Source organism: Diabrotica virgifera, chromosome 1 (genome assembly GCF_917563875.1).
Source record: "Diabrotica virgifera virgifera chromosome 1, PGI_DIABVI_V3a".
NCBI lineage: Eukaryota > Metazoa > Arthropoda > Insecta > Coleoptera > Chrysomelidae > Diabrotica > Diabrotica virgifera.
In genome coordinates this window covers 293512010-293531658 of record NC_065443.1, presented here as the reverse complement: position 1 = coordinate 293531658, position 19649 = coordinate 293512010, and the positions used below count along the sequence as shown (strand labels likewise).

Sequence of the window (19649 nt, the reverse complement as noted above, 5' to 3'; positions counted from 1 at the left end):
TTCATTTGATGCAAAACAAAATTCTAGTTTTATTTTAAAAGATTTTTCCATAATATTTGCTAAATTTGAAGTAAACGCGCCACAAAAGAGTTTCAAAATTCAAACTGTATCAAAGTTACTCTTTTGTGGCGCGTTTACTTCACATTTAGCAAATATTATGAAAAAATCTTTTAAAATAAAACTAGAATTTTGTTTTGCATCAAATGAAAATCCATTTTCGCGCCACGTAATATTCATATCAGATCTTTTGTAGCTGGAATATTTTATGCGCCACTCATTTTTACGGCGTTTAGCGGTTTTTTATTCTTGTTTATTATTCTATAGATAGAAAAATATATCCTCTCTAGGATAAAGTGGTGAAAACAAGAGAAACAAGTTTGATTTAACTAATAAAATACCATTGTTTAAGAACTACCCTTTTTTAAACAATACTAATACATTTTGTGCATTTAATTTTTTTAAGTCACTTTCTTGTGCTTAACACAGTTTACTATACAAAATTTTACTTCAAAATTAAGTTAGTTGACGTTTCGAATTAGTAAAGCTTATTTTAATGTGAAATTATAGCTTATTCCAATAAACCCCAACTGATAAAATGCTACAGCATTGGCAATTTCATCTGATTGCACATATCACAAAAATATCCTCTCAGAAGAATTTGGTAAAAATAAGTTTTATTTAACTGAAAGGAAAGTTCTACATATATAAACATGTAAAAGACAACTATAAGTTCTAGGCAAAAAAATATTAGGTAAATAAATATGTAGTATATATTTTGTACAAAGTTCATTTTTAACTTAAAATATTTTACAAACACGCAATGGTATGTTTGCTGTCTTTTGTAGTATCTTTAAAGGTAGGTATATCGGAATTAAAATAATATTTGTATATATTTTTTTCTCCTTATGAACTTTTATTTACAATCAATTTCTTAAAAGTTTTAAGCAAGTTTGAACGAAATTTTAAGCAAGGAAGGAGGAGCATGCAATGATCCTTCGCCTAATAAGTTTATTTCACTGTTGTATTAAATCTTGTAGCCACATTCGCTTGAGTCTTCTGATTATTGGTCCATTGGCAGAAATGTTTGATCAGTTCGTTGTCTTGGTTTCTTGTTTGACTTTCATGGTTGGTTGCTGTCCGCTGTATTTCATCTCTTACAACGGGAATATTTAGATCATTGCGAATTGTGAGATTACTGACATACCAGGGTGATCTAAGGACCTTTGATTGAATTTGATATAGTTGTGATGTGTGTTAATTTAGCGCAATCCCAGACATGGATACCATACATCCTAATTGGTTTCAACGTGGCTTTGTATAGTAGTAATTTGTTATTTAATGACAATTTGGATGTCCTACCAAGGAGCCAGTACATTTGTCTGAACTTGAGATCCAACTGCCTGCATTTCATTTGGAGGTGTTTGTTCCATGTTATCCTTTGGTTGATATGCAATCCAAATGATATTAACAATATAAACAGGTTAATACAATAAAACAAAGGTTTAAGTATTTATTTTTTAAATTTTAATCCTTTATGTATTAGAATCTATAGTTTTGAACCAAAAGTATTAATTACACTTTCATTTGCATGCCACAGCATTTGTTTACTTAAATGTACTATAAAAAACCCACCATAAAGCTAATTCCTTTATTATTATGTTTGTCCTTTAAAACAATTTGTTTATCATACATTTTTGCTAGTTGTGGAAGTTCTTTTAACGGAATGTGATATAACATTAAATGATACTTAAAATCATTTCAAATCAAACACCAATATCATGTATGTATTTATAAATTTATTAACAAACTGCAATCCAAGAAAAATAATATATTATCAACATTAGCCATTTACAGTAAAACCTTCGTTAACCGAAATAATTAAGGGGGAGGCTGTTTCGGATAACAAGAATTTTGGTTAAAAATAACATTGTTTTTTGTATTCTTCTTTTATCAAATTACATAGTATTGTTCTAAAACACTCTAAACATGTTCAATTTCCTTAATTTTATTGCTGTTTAATTTACTTTTTATTGACAAAATTATTGAAACTGTCAAGCCATTTCGGTTAACGGAGGTTTTACTGTATTTGCCTTAAATGGCAACATTTTAAAACAAACAAACACACACACACACACACTACACAAACAGTTGCACGTTGCACAAGATTTTCTCCTGGTTAAAAATGTACTGCCACAGCTTGTTCGATTAAATAACCGCAGGCTCAGTTGTCAGTATTTCAATGTTTTCTCTAAACAACTGCAATATTTGTAAAGCTGATATTTTTTGAACAAAAGATATCTTGCATTGCATCTCATTTCACATATTAATATGAAAAATCTCTTCAAAATACGAAACCTTTCAATAACAAGCAATATTTATAATTGAAGCACTTCAACTGCCGTCTGAAGATTCTGCAATGGTGTCAGGTAGTCGAGAACTGGATATTCCCTAGCAATACATTGTCCATAAATTCCCCATTTTATGTGCAAAAGTATTTAACAACTCCTAAAATAGAGTATTTGTAAATGCACGTCTATATTGCAGGATGATTATTATCGGTTATGTTGTTCTGTTCTTTAAATGACAAAATACTAATTAAATTCAACGTTTTACTCTTTTCCATGATCTTATTTTACTTTTTATCTATATTATAGGTAACAAATAAAATTTCAGCACATTTTAAAGGTTATTTTTATAATTTTCTACAAATTTACAAAAATATTTAATGGCATTTGTCAATTGTCAAAATAAAAGATTGGCTGCATTCAGCAGAAAACAGTGTTGCCAGGTAGAGAAGAATGAAAATCCCCATATGGCGGTAAAAAAGTCGCTACATTGTCGCTACGCTGAAAATCGAATTTCAAATATACATCGATGTTTTTTGCGATGCATCAAGCGGAAAGCTTCCATCGATGTTTTTCGATACATCGTATATTAATACTCGATGCATCGCTAAAACATCACATGCGCATGCGCGTGTCACTTATTATGTGGCACGCGCATGCGCAGCCGGCATGTTGAATCAAAACGGGTTAAAAAGATACGCAAATATGCAAATAAAAAAGTTATACGATGTAGATGTATTCCGGGGAAGTCCCGAATAAAAAGAAGCGCAAAACAAAAACTGTCAGATTACAAGTCAATTGGTAATCAGTAGCGCCACGCTCTTAAATAAATCAGATTTAAATATCAAATAAATCAATTCATGGTCATATAATATAATTGGACTTTTCGAAAAATACAATAATTGCTTTTTGTAGTGTATTGTATTTTTTAAAATAAATATAATATATTTGATTTTATGCTCCAGAAAGTCGCTACAAAATGGCTTTTTTTTGTAAATCGCCGCTACGTCGCAAAGCACATAAAAAGTCGCTATTTTCGCGATAAGTCGCTACCAATGGCAACACTGGCAGAAAACTGCGATGACTAATCGATTACTTAGCGATGTGTAATCGCTAACGATTCTTCTGAATGGTATACTTTCATGTACATACGAAATAGGTTATGACAACTGTCACATTTTTCAAAATGATTTGCAAATACGTGAAAGACACCCCAAGAACAGAAATAAAAATTATTATGAAATGGTAATTTATAAATAACCCCATTTAATTCATACATAGTTTCAAATTCTTGAATTTCTTGCGACATAGGTAAACCAAATAGGTACATACGAATAATCCAACAAAGCAGCTCAGATATTTATCAGCGTGATTTATATGCCTTTCAGCCTTCCTTGCCTTCAATTCATGTTTTTTTAAGATATATAACTTAAAATATACGTATTAGACACACGTCATACGTCAATCATATTTTGATTTGCTAAGAAATCATATTTCAAAACCGATGTTTAAAATGGCGACCGATAAGTCATCAAATGATAACTAATCGACAATTTATGTGGCATTCAGCAGAAAATCACTAATCGATTAGTTAGCGATTGCGTCTGCTGAATGCACCCATTCCTTTCAACCATAGAGTTATATATTAGCATAGAGAGAGTGTCATTCAGAGCGAAGTGACGACACCATCTTTTTTATTGGGATTAGTGCTGTTTCACTCTTACGCATAGTAAAGCTGCTACAGTTGTCCTCCTCTTCCGTGCCTATATTCACACTGAATGTCATCATAGATTTTCGATACAATGTGTTAGAAAGAGATGCAGGAAACCAGTCCATGAGATCTTGTCGTCAGGAAGCGCGGAAGGTAGGCTCCCTCTATGTTAATATATACCTCTATGCTTTCAACCAAAACCTACTAAAATCTACTATATTTTCTACCAGATTCTAAAATCTACTAGATGTAAAATTTTCCCACTAAATCACAAGAAATTCTACTAGATATAGTAGAAAATCTACTAAATTGGCAACCCTGAGCACAAACCATACATACTCATAGACGTTTCACGTAAATTGTCAAGGTCAAGACAGCAAATTAGTTACCATTCCAATCCAGAGATGTCGCTGTCAGTTAATTCTCTTGTCATATTTAACAACTGACAGTTGACAATTAAATTAATTTGTTATTTACTTTTTATTTTACAGTTTTTGGCTTAATGATTTTATTATAGTGGTGTTACGTTTTTAATTAGATTTAATCACAATTTTAATCAATTGTATTATAGACCAATCAAGTTAGTAAAAAATAAGCCGTTTTTCGACATAACTGAAAAGACGAGGTTTGACAGTTGAAATGTGTAGTATGAGATATTACAAAAGAGCTACCATCTTGGGATTCATCAATTTTTTAGTGGAACAATTTTTAAATAAACAATCAAAACGTCAAACTTAGTTTTGTGCTCATAACTTAAAAACTTGTTTATTTAGAGATTTGACGTTCACAGGTAACTTTTTTAGAATAAAAAGATACATCGAATGAGATACGCCAAATGAAAATCGGTTAATAAACAAAAAAGTTATTACAAAACAGACGACAAAATCGTTGTTTTTTAATATTGTTAATAACAATTTTATTGTTTATTAGAATATGTTTAAATATACCTAAACTTGAGGGCATTATGGTGTTTGAATGGTGTGCAAAAAATGGTCCAGATCTGTTTAATAGTTTTAGCAAAATTGAATTTGTTTATAATTTTTTTTGAAAAACGAGCTAATTTCTGAGGCTGGTCCAGTTAATATAGCTGAATGTATCTCAATAATCCGGAGCTCATTTCCTTCGTTAAGATGTATTCTAACAGCCTATGAAAAAAAAAGTAAAAAAAATTTACATATACGTACACAAAATTATTTGTTAATAAATAGCAGTTTTTAAGCTTATAAACAATTACAATAATTTCGTAGAAATTAGATAAAATTAAATGGCAATAAAAAATACGGAAAGCTGGTTAAAATACACAACTTCTAAAAAAAAATTTTAGGTCGTATGACCCTTGGGGTCTGAGATAGCCCCTTTTTTTGAAAAAATCACTGTTACGTTAATTAACAACACTAAGATCTGAAATTAACCAATATTTTATAAGAAAAGTCAAAGTTTTTAACAAAGTTTTTAGCAAGAAAAAATGTTAAAAATTGTTTAAACAGTAGTGTTTTAAACAAAAGTATTTTGCGTTCCGACTAAAGTAAAAAATAGCGAGCGTAGTCCACTGACTGAATAGTGGGCGCGGTTGGCGACCGGCAGCAACTCCTAAAATTACGTCATACCGACCACAAAAATCAACTTTAAAGTGAATAACAAATTTTCATCATTCCTTATGTTTTCGAGGTCTCCGAATCCGAATATGGAGTTTATTTTTTTCTAGAATTAGTGGAACATATTCAAAAATCAAATTTTATGCCAAAATACGATAAATCAATTTTGATGATTTTTCAATTTTAACTCACTGTATTTTTGGTCGCTGTAAATATTTCCTTTTGAAAATTTTACTGTGCTATCTTTGAAGCATTTAGATAACAATGAGATTTGTCCAAAATGATTAAACACATTAAAAGACAAGTTGTAAATTTTTAAACATTTTGTCGTCAGATTTCGTTAGTTTCATGCTTACTTAAAAAAGTTGAGTGACAAACTTTTAAGTTTATAATTTTAACTAACACAGAAATAAAATATAATTCATGAAGAAGTTTTCCAAAAAAATTTAATTTAAAATATGCAATAGGAAAAATGTTATGTGACTTTATAGACGAGCGGCACACTGGCACACCCCAAAAAAGTTTGTAATACTTGATATTTTTGATGGTGCCGAATACGAAAATTAGGGTTGTTTTGAAAAAATGCCATTTTTTTTGAAAAAATCACTGTTACGTTAATTAACAACACTAAGATCTGAAATTAACCAATATTTTATAAGAAAAGTCAAAGTTTTTAACAAAGTTTTTAGCAAGAAAAAATGTTAAAAATTGTTAAAACGGTAGTGTTATAAACAAAAAGTATTTTGCGTTGCGACTAAAGTAAAAAAAAATAATGGGCGTAGCCGAATGAGAATAAATTCGCGGACTACCATTCGCTAGTGCTAGACCGTTGCAGCCCATTTTTAACATTGACAGTATACCGGATTTGAAGCTTAATATTATATTTATATATTTTGGTAGAAACTTGCATTTTATGAATATTATTATCTTGCACATTTATTTAGTAAAAAAATATAAAAAATGACAATAAAAAGGCCACTTAAAAAAGGTTTATACATCCTATTAGCTGCTTTGTTTTGGATAATTTTGCAATGAAAATAAGATAAACATGATCATTTTAATGTGGTACCATAGATAAAAAAAATAGTAAACTTGGTACAGTAGAACCCGATTGGTAGGTATAGGCCATTTTTTATTCTCTATTTTGAAGCCGTGTGTAGTCCAGGCTGTATCGTCGACCCCGTTATTTAAATTATTCCGATTCTTATTTTTTGCACAAACTTACTCAAAAAAAAGTTCCTTATAACAAATCCAAAAGGTACCAAGAGCTACCGCGCCCGGAAAATTGTTTAAACAATTTTTTCATTAGTTTTCTGTTAACTTATAAAAGTTGGGTGACAAACTGTTTAGTTTATAATTTTAATCAACGCAGCATTAAAACATAGGTCCTGAAGAAGTTTTCTGGAAAATTTCAAGTCAAAATATGCAACAGAAAAAAAGTTACGCGACCTTATAGACGAGTGGTACTCCCAAAAAAAAAACGCTCATTTCTCGAGATATCAACCACACTGTGGCGAATGGCTAATTTTGGTCTTACTTTATGTTTTTGATGGTGCTGAAAACGAAAATGAGTTTTATTTTGAATTTTAGATGGGGAAACATTGTCAAAATCGAAATTTTACGCTAAAAATAAAAAAAAATGAAATCACGTTTTTCTTAAAATTAAAAGTTACACCACCTTTTTTCTATAAAACATTTTGTTCTCTGTACTCTAGATTTTAACATAAAATTAATTGAACAGCTAAATTTCAAATTTTGTCACTCAACTTTTGCGATTAAACTTTGCAATTCAAGAATCTGCACCTTTTACTTCAAACAATTTATAACTTTCTTTATAGCAAGATAGAAATATTGAAGCAGGTCCCATTGTCTTCAGAATGGTGAGAAATATATACTATAAAAATTTCAGAAAAAAATATTACAATGGAACTGAGTTGTAGCAAGCTAAATGCAAAAAACGTGATTTTTATTTTTAGGGTAAAGTTGCGATTTTGATAATGTTCCTCCACGTAAGATTCAAAACAATTTTCATAATTTTCGTTTTCGGCACCATCAAAAATATAAAGTACCTATTACCAAAATTAGTATCAGTATCTCGAGAAATAAGCTTTTTTGGGGTGTGCCAGTGTGCCGCTCGTCTATAAAGTCACATAACATTTTTCCTATTGCATATTTTAAATTAAATTTTTTTGGAAAACTTCTTCATGAATTATGTTTTATTTCTGTGTTAGTTAAAATTATAAACTAAAAAGTTTGTCACTCAACTTTTTTTGTAAGCATGAAACTAACGAAATCTGACGACAAAATGTTTAAAAATTAACAACTTCTCTTTTAATATGTTTAATCATTTTGGACAAGTCTCATTGTTATCTAAATGCTTCAAAGATAACACAGTCAAATTTTCAAAAGGAAATATTTACAGCGACCAAAAATACAGTGAGTTAAAATTGAAAAATCATCAAAATTGATTTATCGCATTTTGGCATAAAATTTGATTTTTGAACATGTTCCACTAATTCTAGAAAAAAATAAGCTCCATATTCGGATTCGGAGACCTCGAAAACATAAGGAATGACGAAAATTTGTTATTCACTTTTAAGTTGATTTTTGTGGTCGGTATAACGTAATTTTAGGAGTTGCTGCCGGTCGCCAAGCGCGCCCACTATTCAGTCAGTCGACTACGCCCGATATTTTTTACTTTAGTCGGAACGCAAAATACTTTTTGTTTAAAACACTACTGTTTAAACAATTTTTAACATTTTTTCTTGCTAAAAACTTTGTTAAAAACTTTGACTTTTCTTATAAAATATTGGTTAATTTCAGATCTTAGTGTTGTTAATTAACGTAACCGTGATTTTTTCAAAAAAAGGGGCTATCTCAGACCCCAAGGGTCGTACGACCTAAAATTTTTTTTACAAGTTGTGTATTTTAACCAGCTTTCCGTATTATTTATTGCCATTTAATTTGATCTAATTGCTACGAAATTATTGTAATTGTTTATAAGCTTAAAAACTGCTATTTATTAACAAATAATTTTGTGTACGTATATGTAATTTTTTTTTACTTTTTTTTTCATACGCTGTTAGTATACATCTTAACGAAGGAAATGAGCCCCTGATTATTGAGATACATTCAGCCATATTAACTGGACCAGCCTCAGAAATTAGCTCGTTTTTCAAAAAATTTTATAAACAAATTCAATTTTGCGAAAACTATTTAACAGATCTGGACCATTTTTTGCACACCTTTCAAATACCATAATGCCCTCAATTTTAGTTATATTAAAACATATTCTAATAAACAATAAAATTGTTATTAACAATATTCAAAAACAGTGATTTTGTCTTCCGTTTTGCAATAACTTTTTTGTTTATTAACCGATTTTCATTTAGCGTATCTCATTCGATGTATCTTTTTTTTCTGAAAAAGTTATCTGTGGACGTCAAATTTCTAAATAAACAAGTTTTTAAGTTATGAGCAAAAAACTAAGTTTGACGTTTTGATTGTTTATTTAAAAAATGTTCCACTAAAAAATTGATGAATCCCAAGATGGTAGTATTTTTGTAATATCTCATACTATACATTTCAACTGTCAAACCTCGTCTTTTCCGTTATATCTAGAAAAAACCTAACTTGATTGGCCTATTAACCTCCTCTCCGTTTTTATGAGTAGAATTTTTAGTTTACATTGATCATCCCGTGTTGTGTTTCTCCCAATGAACTGTCAATACGGATGGAATAGGCACAAAGACAACTAATGCAGCCACGATACAAGAGAGAGGTCCTAGAGAGAGACAGACAAGGTGGTGGAAACTTTGACAGGCCGTGTAATTTGAGTTGCCTATATCAACTTAAATCGGGGAAATATAAAAGTCTAAATATAAAAGTAACATAAAAACATAATCAAGGACTTCTTCACTTTGTATAAAACAGTCACTAATTTAGTATTTAAATAGTTTTAAAATTATTTAACTCCCAAATACTTTAGGAAAGTAGGTATTTGTTTTGATAAATACAAATAACAATTCTGAAAAGTATCTAAACACCAAGTATGGCACTGTGTACTCTATTTATCCCCTAAATACAAAAAAGTGGTTAAATTTTGAAATACGTACTGCCAATCAGCATTAGGCCTTAGCCAAGTTAAAATATAAGTTAAAATATTCAACGAACTGTAAATACCGATTCAATCGGGTCCATTTATATAGGCAACTCAAATTACACGGCCTGTCAAAGTTTCCACCACCTTGTCTGTCTCTCTCTAGGACCTCTCTCTTGTATGTTGGTGTCAATCTTGCTTCACTATTTGAATGGGACATGGCCATTCCATCCGTATTGACAGTTCATTGGTTTCTCCACATTAAAAAAAACAATATAATAGATCCTGAAACAGTGTATTCCAATAGACAAGTGTGTCATCAACATTTCGGACCTATATATTTTTGGAAGTTTGTAAAATATTATAAGGTAATATTTATCTAAACTCTAAACAATCATCCTACAAGATTCTTTCAAAAATTTTCATTCAACTCAATATTACACATCAGTGCTTTCACGTGACACATGGCAGTAGTGTTTAGCATTTTGAAGAAAAATTGGAATATTTGAAGTTTTCAGTAAAATATGGAATAAAACATTGAATTGTCTTTCTGTTGTTTTAATTTCCTGCGAAATTTCATCAAAAATCCCGCAAAATTTATAATTGGAAATTCTCACGAACTAAAATTTGTCAATTTAGTTCCCATTCCAATCAAGAGATGGGGTTAATTCGATCCGAAAGATTAACGTGGTCGTGAAACGTCTATGAGTATGTATGGTTTGTGGTTTGGAGCACCTTCTGTCAGCACTTTAGATCATAATATCAAAGAATAGACTCGTTGACATTACATAAAATAATCATATCCGTAACACAGTTTAAATTCTTTAGGTATATACTCATACTAATTTATTTTTAAATCCAATACAAATTTATTTTTAAAATTTTGACCATTATCCACCATATTGAAATGATTGAAATTAAAATATTTATTATAGGGCTTTTCATTTTTCATTCACAGTCATTTGTTTCGAGCTTCTGTCATGTGTCACATAATATTAATAGGGCTTTTCATTCACAGTCATTTGTTTCGAGCTTCTGTCATGTGTCACATAATATTAATATATCTACGTCATACGTTATTGGTAATAACAATGATAGAAACCAAAGACGTATGGCGTAGATATATTAATATTATGTGACACATGACAGAGGCTCGAAACAAATGACAATCGATGAAAAGCCCTATATATATCTACAGGTTTGTTCCAACATGAACTTTTGGACGGTCCAGAAACCGTCACGAAACTACTTGTACCGTTTGTTGTGCGCATGTTCGTAATTGTATCGCCCAGTTATCGTCCCATGACGGTAATCATATATTTGTCATTTTTATTGGTGACAGCTTGTGTGCTTTTAGTCGATCAAAGGCTCAAAAACTTTAAAGAATTAAGTCCTAGTGCGCAAGTCAGTCCAACCAGCACATTATGCATTTGCCCGATTACTGAAATGATCATATAAGGTTTGTTCCAACTCGATACAAAACCGTTCTTGAACGGTTCGTGAACCGCGCAGTAACGAAAAATGTGTTACTGCGCATAATTATTCGTTATTGCGCATGCGCGTAACGATTCAAGAACGGTTTTGTATCGAGTTGGAACAAACCTCACGAAACCGTCACCGAAAGATCACAATTCTTGTTGGAACAGTGGGAAGGACGATCCGATGACGATCATATTTTTGTTGGAACGGATTTTGTTTACTGCGCAGGAGCATTACCGTTTCGTGACGGTTCTCGGTCGTGTTGGAACAAACCTGTCGTACGTTATTGGTTATTAGTTATTAGACTTTATTACGGTTGTCTTGTGCGACGGTGGTGGGGAGACTTATATTTTTGACTTTACGTCACAAGAGTTTACATTCCCATATTTTTAAATGATTTTCGATCATTGAATGTGTGTTATTGTGTATATATGTGTATTATTTCTGTTATTATGAAATAATTAGACAAATAGTACACATTTTATCTTATACCGGGTGGTGAATCGTAAAAAGGGCCATAGAAAACTAAATGTAAAATTCTGAATTGTTGAATTCCTGCTTCCCTAATTATTTTACATCAAAAGTCATGAGAGAATACTTGTAGAGAATTAAAATCTGTATTAAAACCAAAAGTTAAAATTGTTCTACGATTTAAATGCATTCCAAAATTTTGAAAAATATGATACATTTGCCACAATAGGTATGCGTGTAAAAGTAAGGCCACACGTTACTATTTAACTGACAGTGCTCACACCATTGACTGAATAAAAAAATCTTTATTATTAATCCTTTCTCCTCAACTGAGGGTATCTTATCAACTGTATTGTTTTTAAACAATAGATGATAAAATAAAAATATTGACAGTTCAAAAATGTGAACATTATTGCATTGTGTGTGGCCTAAGTTTGGGCTGAAAACTAAAATGTATTACATTTTTACAAAATTTTGGAATATGTTTAATTACGTAGACCAAATTTAACAGTTATTTCCAATACAGATTTCAATCCTGTACAAATAGTTTCTAATGTCTTTTGATGTACAATAATTATTAGGGAAGCTGGAATTCAACATTTCAGAATTTTACATTGAGTTAATGCAAAATTTTGACGCCTGTCAAAATTCTCAATGTGTTTTAATTGTATTCATTTTTTTCGAATCCTGAGAAAACTAATAAATATTTTTGAAAAATTTAAACTCAGAATGAAAGACATTATTACCGAGGGCTGAAAGTCCCTGAAAACTTCTATAATGTTTACTTTAATAAGTTACAGGGCTGAAAATAAAAGAGAAGTGTGATATTTAATTTCAAATATTTCATTCAATAGAATCTGCTTGTTTATTCTAAGGGGCTTTCCGCCCTCGGTAATAATGTAATCTTGCATCCTGCGTTTAAATTTTTCTAAAATACTTGGTTTTCTCAGGATTCGAAAAAAATCATATTACGATTCAAATGACAGTAAACTCTCGTGACGTAATCTCACCCTTAATGTTCATTGGTTAGTCGATTTAGGCAACCGTAGTAATGTCTAAGAACCGTGGGCTAAGTCTAAGTTAAGTGAAAACTTGTATGTAGTCCAGAGAAATAAGATTTTTCTCGTGACACATCCCCCTCCAGGCCGAAACCAAAATTTTTGAGTAGTATGGACATCTCTATTAATAACCTTTATGTTTCCTGCAGCCAACTTTGATGATATACATAGTTATAAACAAATGAAGATCAAAAAACGGTAAATTTTCGCTTTTTTCGTCTATAACCAAAAAGTTAAGCATTTTAAACAAATTTGAGAGTAAGAAACTCATAAATCGTCTAAAAAATTTCAATATGGGGTTCGCTGAATATGTCTATCCTTATTGGTCTCTTAGAAAATTGCAAAATTAATTATAAATTTTGAGTTTTTATAAATATTCATAACTTATGTAAAAATTAACTTAGAACCTTCTCATTACACGAATTGCTGAGACTTTTGGTGCTTAAATTATATTTTAAATTTCAAAGGAATTCGTCAAATAGTTTAAAAGATATTTAATTTGTTTATCCCAAATTCATTTTTTTTGCAACACTACAAGTCAGAAAATTATGAGGTTACAGTAAGAATTCTGACAGTTTATGGAAGAACATTTATACTATTGACTTAATTAAAAAAAAATGACAAAAAGTACTTTTAAACAGTGTAAAATTATTTTGCAAAAACACGTCCATTTTTTGCTTAGTTATAAACAATTAGAATAACTTTTTAACCGTTACCCGTAGAAAAATTATTTTTTCATATTTGAAAAGACTGAATTTTTATACACATTTAGAAAGAAAAATAATTGTCCTAGGACAATTAGGGACGAAGTTAGCCCCCCCTATTTTTAATTCACATGTTTTTGCGAAATCATTTTGCAGTATTTAGAATTATTTTTTGTCATTTTTTTTAAATTAAATAAATAGTATAAATTTTCTTCTTTCGTAATCTACTCAAAGTATTCGTGTAACTTCATCATTTTCTGACTTATAGCGTTGCAAAAAAAATTAATTTGAAATAAACAAATTAAATATCTTTTAAACTATTTGACCAATTGTTTTGAAATTTGGGGTATGATTTAAGCACCAGAAGCCTCAGCATTCCGTGTAATAAGAACGTTCTAAGTTCATTTTTACATAAGTTATGAATATTTATATAAACTCAAAATTTATGATTTATTTTGCAATTTTCTAAGCAACCAATGAGGATAGACATATTCAGCGAACGCCATATTAAAGGTTTTTATACGATTTATGAGTTTCTTACTCTCAAATTTATTTAAAATGATTAACTTTTTGGTAATAGACGATAAAAGCGAAAATTTACCGTTTTTTGATTTTCATTTGTTTATAACTATGTATATCATCAAAATCGGCTGCAGGAAACATATAGGTTATTATTATAGATGTCCATGCTACTCAAAAAATTTGGTTTCGACCTGGAGGGGGTTGTGTCACCAACATGATATTTTTTTTCCTTGTTTCTCTGAACTAATGGTGGAACGCAAATTTCAACTAAGAATTTTTTTTGACTAAGCAAAACTTACGTAAGATTTTACTTAGATCACGTTGGTGGAACTGGGCGTAAATAAAATATAATTTGAAAACACAAAACACTAATTTGACATTATATTTTTTAATCTCCAATATAGTCCAGGAACCGAAGCTTTTCACCCCGCAATCTTTACAGAATGGATCAATTTGCTTGAAAATTTGAGAATAAGTAGTGGATGGTCCAAGGATCAAAATCTATATGATGCCGAAAGGCGCTTTTATTATGGGGACGGTTGCCACAACATCTCGGGGGTGGATATCTCAGGGGGGGTACAAAAACATTCATTCTAAGCAAAAAATGTTGTATACATTTTTTTGATAAAACTAATAGTTTTCGATTCATTCGCTATCGAAAGTATTAGTTTTATATGGAAAAAATCAATGTTCTTCTATAGTATACTCATTTACTATTCACTCAATTATTGTCGTAGAAAAAAAATTTTTACACCAAGTTCTTAAGAATTAAATAACCTACAATTTCATATTTAAACATTTTTTCTTATCTTTGATGCTAATCTTTCTATTCTGAAGAAAATGGCATTTTTTACAAAACTACAAAAATTCTTTATTCACTTTTAACTTCAGTTTTTTAAAAACTAATCATTTTAAGCCAGTCAAACTTCTAGAATCTATTAATAATACACAAATAAAGAAGAATGAAAAAGGCCAATGACTAAAAACACCGCTAACTTACATTATTATGCTTACAATTGGATTTCTCCTTTTTTTTTTCTCAAAAAAATATAAATATTGATTTTTTAACCGTAACTTTTTTATTTTGTATCTTAGAAAGTTTGGTATAAAATAATTTTGTAGGTTTTTACAAGATCTACAAGCCTATTAATATTAAATCTTATTAAAATCCTTAGTCACAAAAAGAGGTGACTTTGAAAGGGTTGGTAAAGGTGGTTTTTGCATGCTATTACAAGATTTAAATGTCAATAGCTCACTTAATTTTTGCCATAGAAATTTTTTTTCATACCAAATTCTTGGGAATTAAATTAGCCACAATTTACTATTTAAACATTTTCTCACATCTCTGATGCTAATCTTTCTATTCAGAAGAAAAGGCCATTATTTCCAAACTACAAAAATTCGTTAATCGCTGTTAACTTCATTTTCTTTTAAAACGAATCAATCAAGTCGGTCAAACTTCTCGAACCTATTAATAATACATAAATAAATAAGACCAAATAAGGCCAAATGACTAGTTTTAATTAGGGTGGTGATTACGGGGTTGCTTCCGACCACTTTTGCGCTGAAAAAAATATGGTGTAGTAATGCGTAGGTTTATTTTTTTTCTTCTTCTTTTGGAAATTATGGCTTTGGTGAGAAAAAATTAGCTTTAATAATTGTTAGAAATAATATTTCTAATATTACAAGTAAATAAAAATACTATAACATAAAGATTTGTTGTAAATTCGCGTCTAAGTTCGTATTGTTAGACAAAATCTAAAGCGCAACCGATTACGTCACAGAATAGAGCGCGATTGTTCCCGGTTTAAGTTACCTTGAAAAAAGTGAAAGCGCTAGCTGATACAAAGCAGATTGTAATAAAAAAATTAACAATGGCAAATTAATAAAAATACAATCATTCCAAAACTATTATTTTACCAGTGGGTTAGAAAATTTTGAAAAACTTTTGAAACCAAAATTTTCTGATATTGAGTTGACCATCTTAGAAAAAAATTGACTCGGGGTATCCCCGAAAAGAAAAAAATCCCCTAAATACGTATTAAATCAACTGTTCGAAGAAAATTTGGAGGAAATACAAGAACTTGACTGGTACCTGGAATTGCTTAATGGCAAAAGTTCAAATGAAAAGGATGAGGAGGAAGGGGAGGAGAAGACATGTGACTGCATGGAAGAGGAACCAACGCTTCAATTTTGATTTTGCTCTTTTACTTTTTTCAGTTTTATTACATGACTCATAACTAGGTACTATTTATTTTAAATATGATGCTTCTTTAAATTGGTATGGGATTTTGCTGTACAAGTTTTCGGCTTTTATCTCAAAATTGAAAAAAGTGGATCTATCGGCTTTTGCATGTATGCTCCTCAATTGTGAGATTTTTCTCCAGTGTGCACTTTCAAATGTCTATCCAAATGAGCTTTGAAGGAAAACAGCATAAAACAAATCTCACACTTGTAAGTTTTTTCCCTAGTATGCACTCTCATATGTCTTTTCAAAGCAACTACTTCTCTAAATTGTTTAAAACAAATTTCACACTTGTGAGGCTTTTCGCCAGTGTGCACTATCAGATGTCTATTCAATCTATATGCTTCACTGAATGGTTTAAAACATATTTCACACTTGTATTGATATTCTCCAGTATGCAATCTCATATGTCTCCTCAAAGCAACTGCTTCACTAAATTGTTTAAAACAAATTTCACACTTGTGAGGCTTTTCGCCAGTGTGCACTCTCACATGTCTATTCAGACTATATGCTTCACTGAATTGTTTAAAACATATTTCACACTTGTATGGTTTTTCCCCAGTGTGCACTCTCGAATGTCTTTTCAAATTACGTTCTCTACTAAACTGTTTAAAACAAATTTCACACTTATTAAGATTTTTCCCAGTGTGCACTCTCAAATGTCTATTCAAACGATTTGTAGTAGTTAATTGCTTGTAACAAGTTTCACATTTGTAAGGCCCAGTACGATTTCCTTTATGAGAAGGATCTGCAGTTGAAGTTTCCCTGATTTTCATTTTTGGATCCTCTTGAGGATTACCTAAAACACAAACCAATTGTAACAAATTTTTTTAGAAGGGAAAAATAAATGTAGAGACAAATCTAAGTACAACATAATAAAATGTGTATTCGCTCCGTGCATGACTGACGCGGTACCTAGCGTAGTCGCCTGAAATTTTTGGCGAACACAATTTGACGTTAAACATATGATACACATATAAAATCAAGTAACAATATAAAATATCTTAGAGTAAAAATCGACTTTCATTTAAGATGGGATGCCCACATAGATGAAATAACGAAAGTGTTTGAGAGCCTTAATACCAAAGTTCAAATTTCTCAAATCTAAAATAGATTTAAATATTTAAAAATATTATATTATGCACTAGTTGAATCTAAAATTAGATATGGAATATGTACACTCAGGTGCAAAAAAATCGATCCACTAAAAATTTGGTCATTTTTGAAGTTTCGAATTTCCTAAACCTGTTGTTGGATTTAAGTGATTTTTTTACCACGATATAGCCTTATTTATTTACAATATCGCTGTAATAATATTGTTGCTAAACAGTCAAACTGTCATTGTATACCGGGTGTACGAATCAAACTGTGCCTTTTTCTCAAAGTTCGCATCACCCTGTGGACTATTCTAGCATTTATAAAATACTGAAGTTAAAACCTAACTATAGCCCCAGGTTTTCTTAACATTTTGTCTTTCGATTCATTCGCTTATATTGGATAATGAAGAAGTTAGGTACTTTAACAACTGGCCATGTTCGTCATCAGTACAGGGTGTTTCTAAATAAGTGTGACAAACTTTACGGGGTAATTTTACATGAGAAAATAATCACAATTTGCTTTATAATAATAATGTCCGCAAACGCTTCGATTCCGAGATACGGGATGTTCAATATTTTTTTACAAACTGACGATTTATTTATTGCTTTAAAATCAGTTGAGATATGCAAATCACGTTTGGTGGGTTTTAAGACGTAGTTATTGCACATTTTTTGACATACAATTAAGAATTTTATATTCACCATTGGCGCGCAAACGGGTATTATGACCCATAATATTACCCACCAAAAATGATGTGTTATCCAGAGGGAGCCACATACGTCTTTCAGCGGCCATTTAATACGTTCAAGTTTTTTATCCCCCACTCTACATACTTTTTGAATCAAAATTTTTATTTTCTTAATATTTTTACTTAAAATAGGTATACTACATTCATCTCGCTAAACAATTTTCGAGATAAACTCATTTTAATCTGCGATACAACATAATTTTTTGATGTTGTTCTGAAGCTATTTTCTTGTGGCTATTTATATGGGAAATAACCCACAATTAAATTGAAAAAAAAATATTAAAGTTTCGACGCCCAAATCGGGTGTCGTTTCAAAATAGAAAATACTACTGAATTAAACAAAAATGTTGTTGCTAAGTAAAATATTCTTCTAATAATCTATTTAATCTTACTCATTTATATTGGCAATTTAGACATATATTATACATTTTAAAGTAGAAGACTTTAAAATTATATTGCCAATATTTATGAGTTGCGTTCCTGGGACGACTTTACTGAAAGATAGTTCATTCGATTACATGAAAGCAACCCCAACTCAAGAATATCCGTAACAAAAAAATCATAGCATGTGATCTGTCTTTAGAAAGACAACCAAATGCAACGATGACAGTAAAATTCTCGCGTTTCCATAGTAAATCACGAGGGAAAACCAGGAAAAAACCTCGTGATACTATCCCGTCATCGTAAGTATTTGGTCTTTAACTCTTTATTTGGTCTCTATTTAATTTACTCTCAAAAAACTAATAGGTACCCAAATTCCGACTTTAATATGTTTAAATTATAAATAATATTAATATGTTAACTCAATATGTTATTTACTTACTAATCGTGGTATTTTATTTCTATTGACTTTTTCTTTCAGTATTGGTAACCACATCCTACTGCACTCTACCGAGGAATTTGCGACACAATTGGTTTCATTTAGCATAATTAGAGCCGCTTCTTTGATTTTTCTCTTTTTACTATCTGATTCTATTACTATCTATTCCATATAAATAGTTAATCATAATTTTTTGCATAATATCATTGTAGTTAGACCCGAAAAATAAACTTGAAACCATAATCATTGTCCTAGTGCTCACATTTATGTCATTGCATCGTAAATTTCATTTGAAAAAATTTGCGATATATTTTTGTAAATTTTTATGGTTCGGGTGTAACTACAATGATATTATGCAAAAAATTATGGTGCCTCGCAGATTTAAAATGCGTTTATCTCAAAAACGGTGTTGAGTTTAGCGAAATGAATGTAATATACCTTTTTCAAGTAAAAATATTAAGAGAAAAAAGTTTTTATTCTAAAAGTATGTAGAGTGGGTAATAAAAAAACTTGAATCTATTAAATGAGCGCTCAACGACGTAAGTGGCGCCCTCCGGGTAATACATCATTTTTGGTGGCGAATTTAAATTTCTAGTCCCGAAAAAACCCCGCTTACTAAATTTCGTGTTATTATCCCATGCCTGTTAGGAAATATTCAAGAATAAATAAAATAAAAGTTTAACTTTGACACCCTGTATTTCGGTTATTATCAACTTTCGTACTAAGGTAAGTTAGCTTAAATCGATCCATTTTA

The 19649-nt window shown here is 30.5% G+C and overlaps 1 protein-coding gene and 1 long non-coding RNA gene across 2 annotated transcripts in view; one reads left to right on the top strand and one right to left on the bottom strand.

Moving 5' to 3' along the window:
* Positions 1-4405: 4405 nt before the first annotated feature.
* LOC126885371 (uncharacterized) lies at positions 4406-10297 on the top strand. Its single transcript, XR_007698394.1, has 2 exons — positions 4406-4636; positions 10033-10297. It is a non-coding gene; the product is annotated as an uncharacterized LOC126885371 (long non-coding RNA).
* Positions 10298-15579: 5282 nt separating this feature from the next.
* The window catches only part of LOC126885331 (zinc finger protein 28-like), a 43295-nt gene continuing 39225 nt past the window's right edge, over positions 15580-19649 (bottom strand). Inside the window, exon 2 of the mRNA XM_050651895.1 lies at positions 15580-17028. Within this exon, the coding sequence (XP_050507852.1) occupies positions 16349-17028 (680 nt within the window). The 3' untranslated portion in view covers positions 15580-16348. The remainder of the gene's footprint in view (positions 17029-19649) is intronic.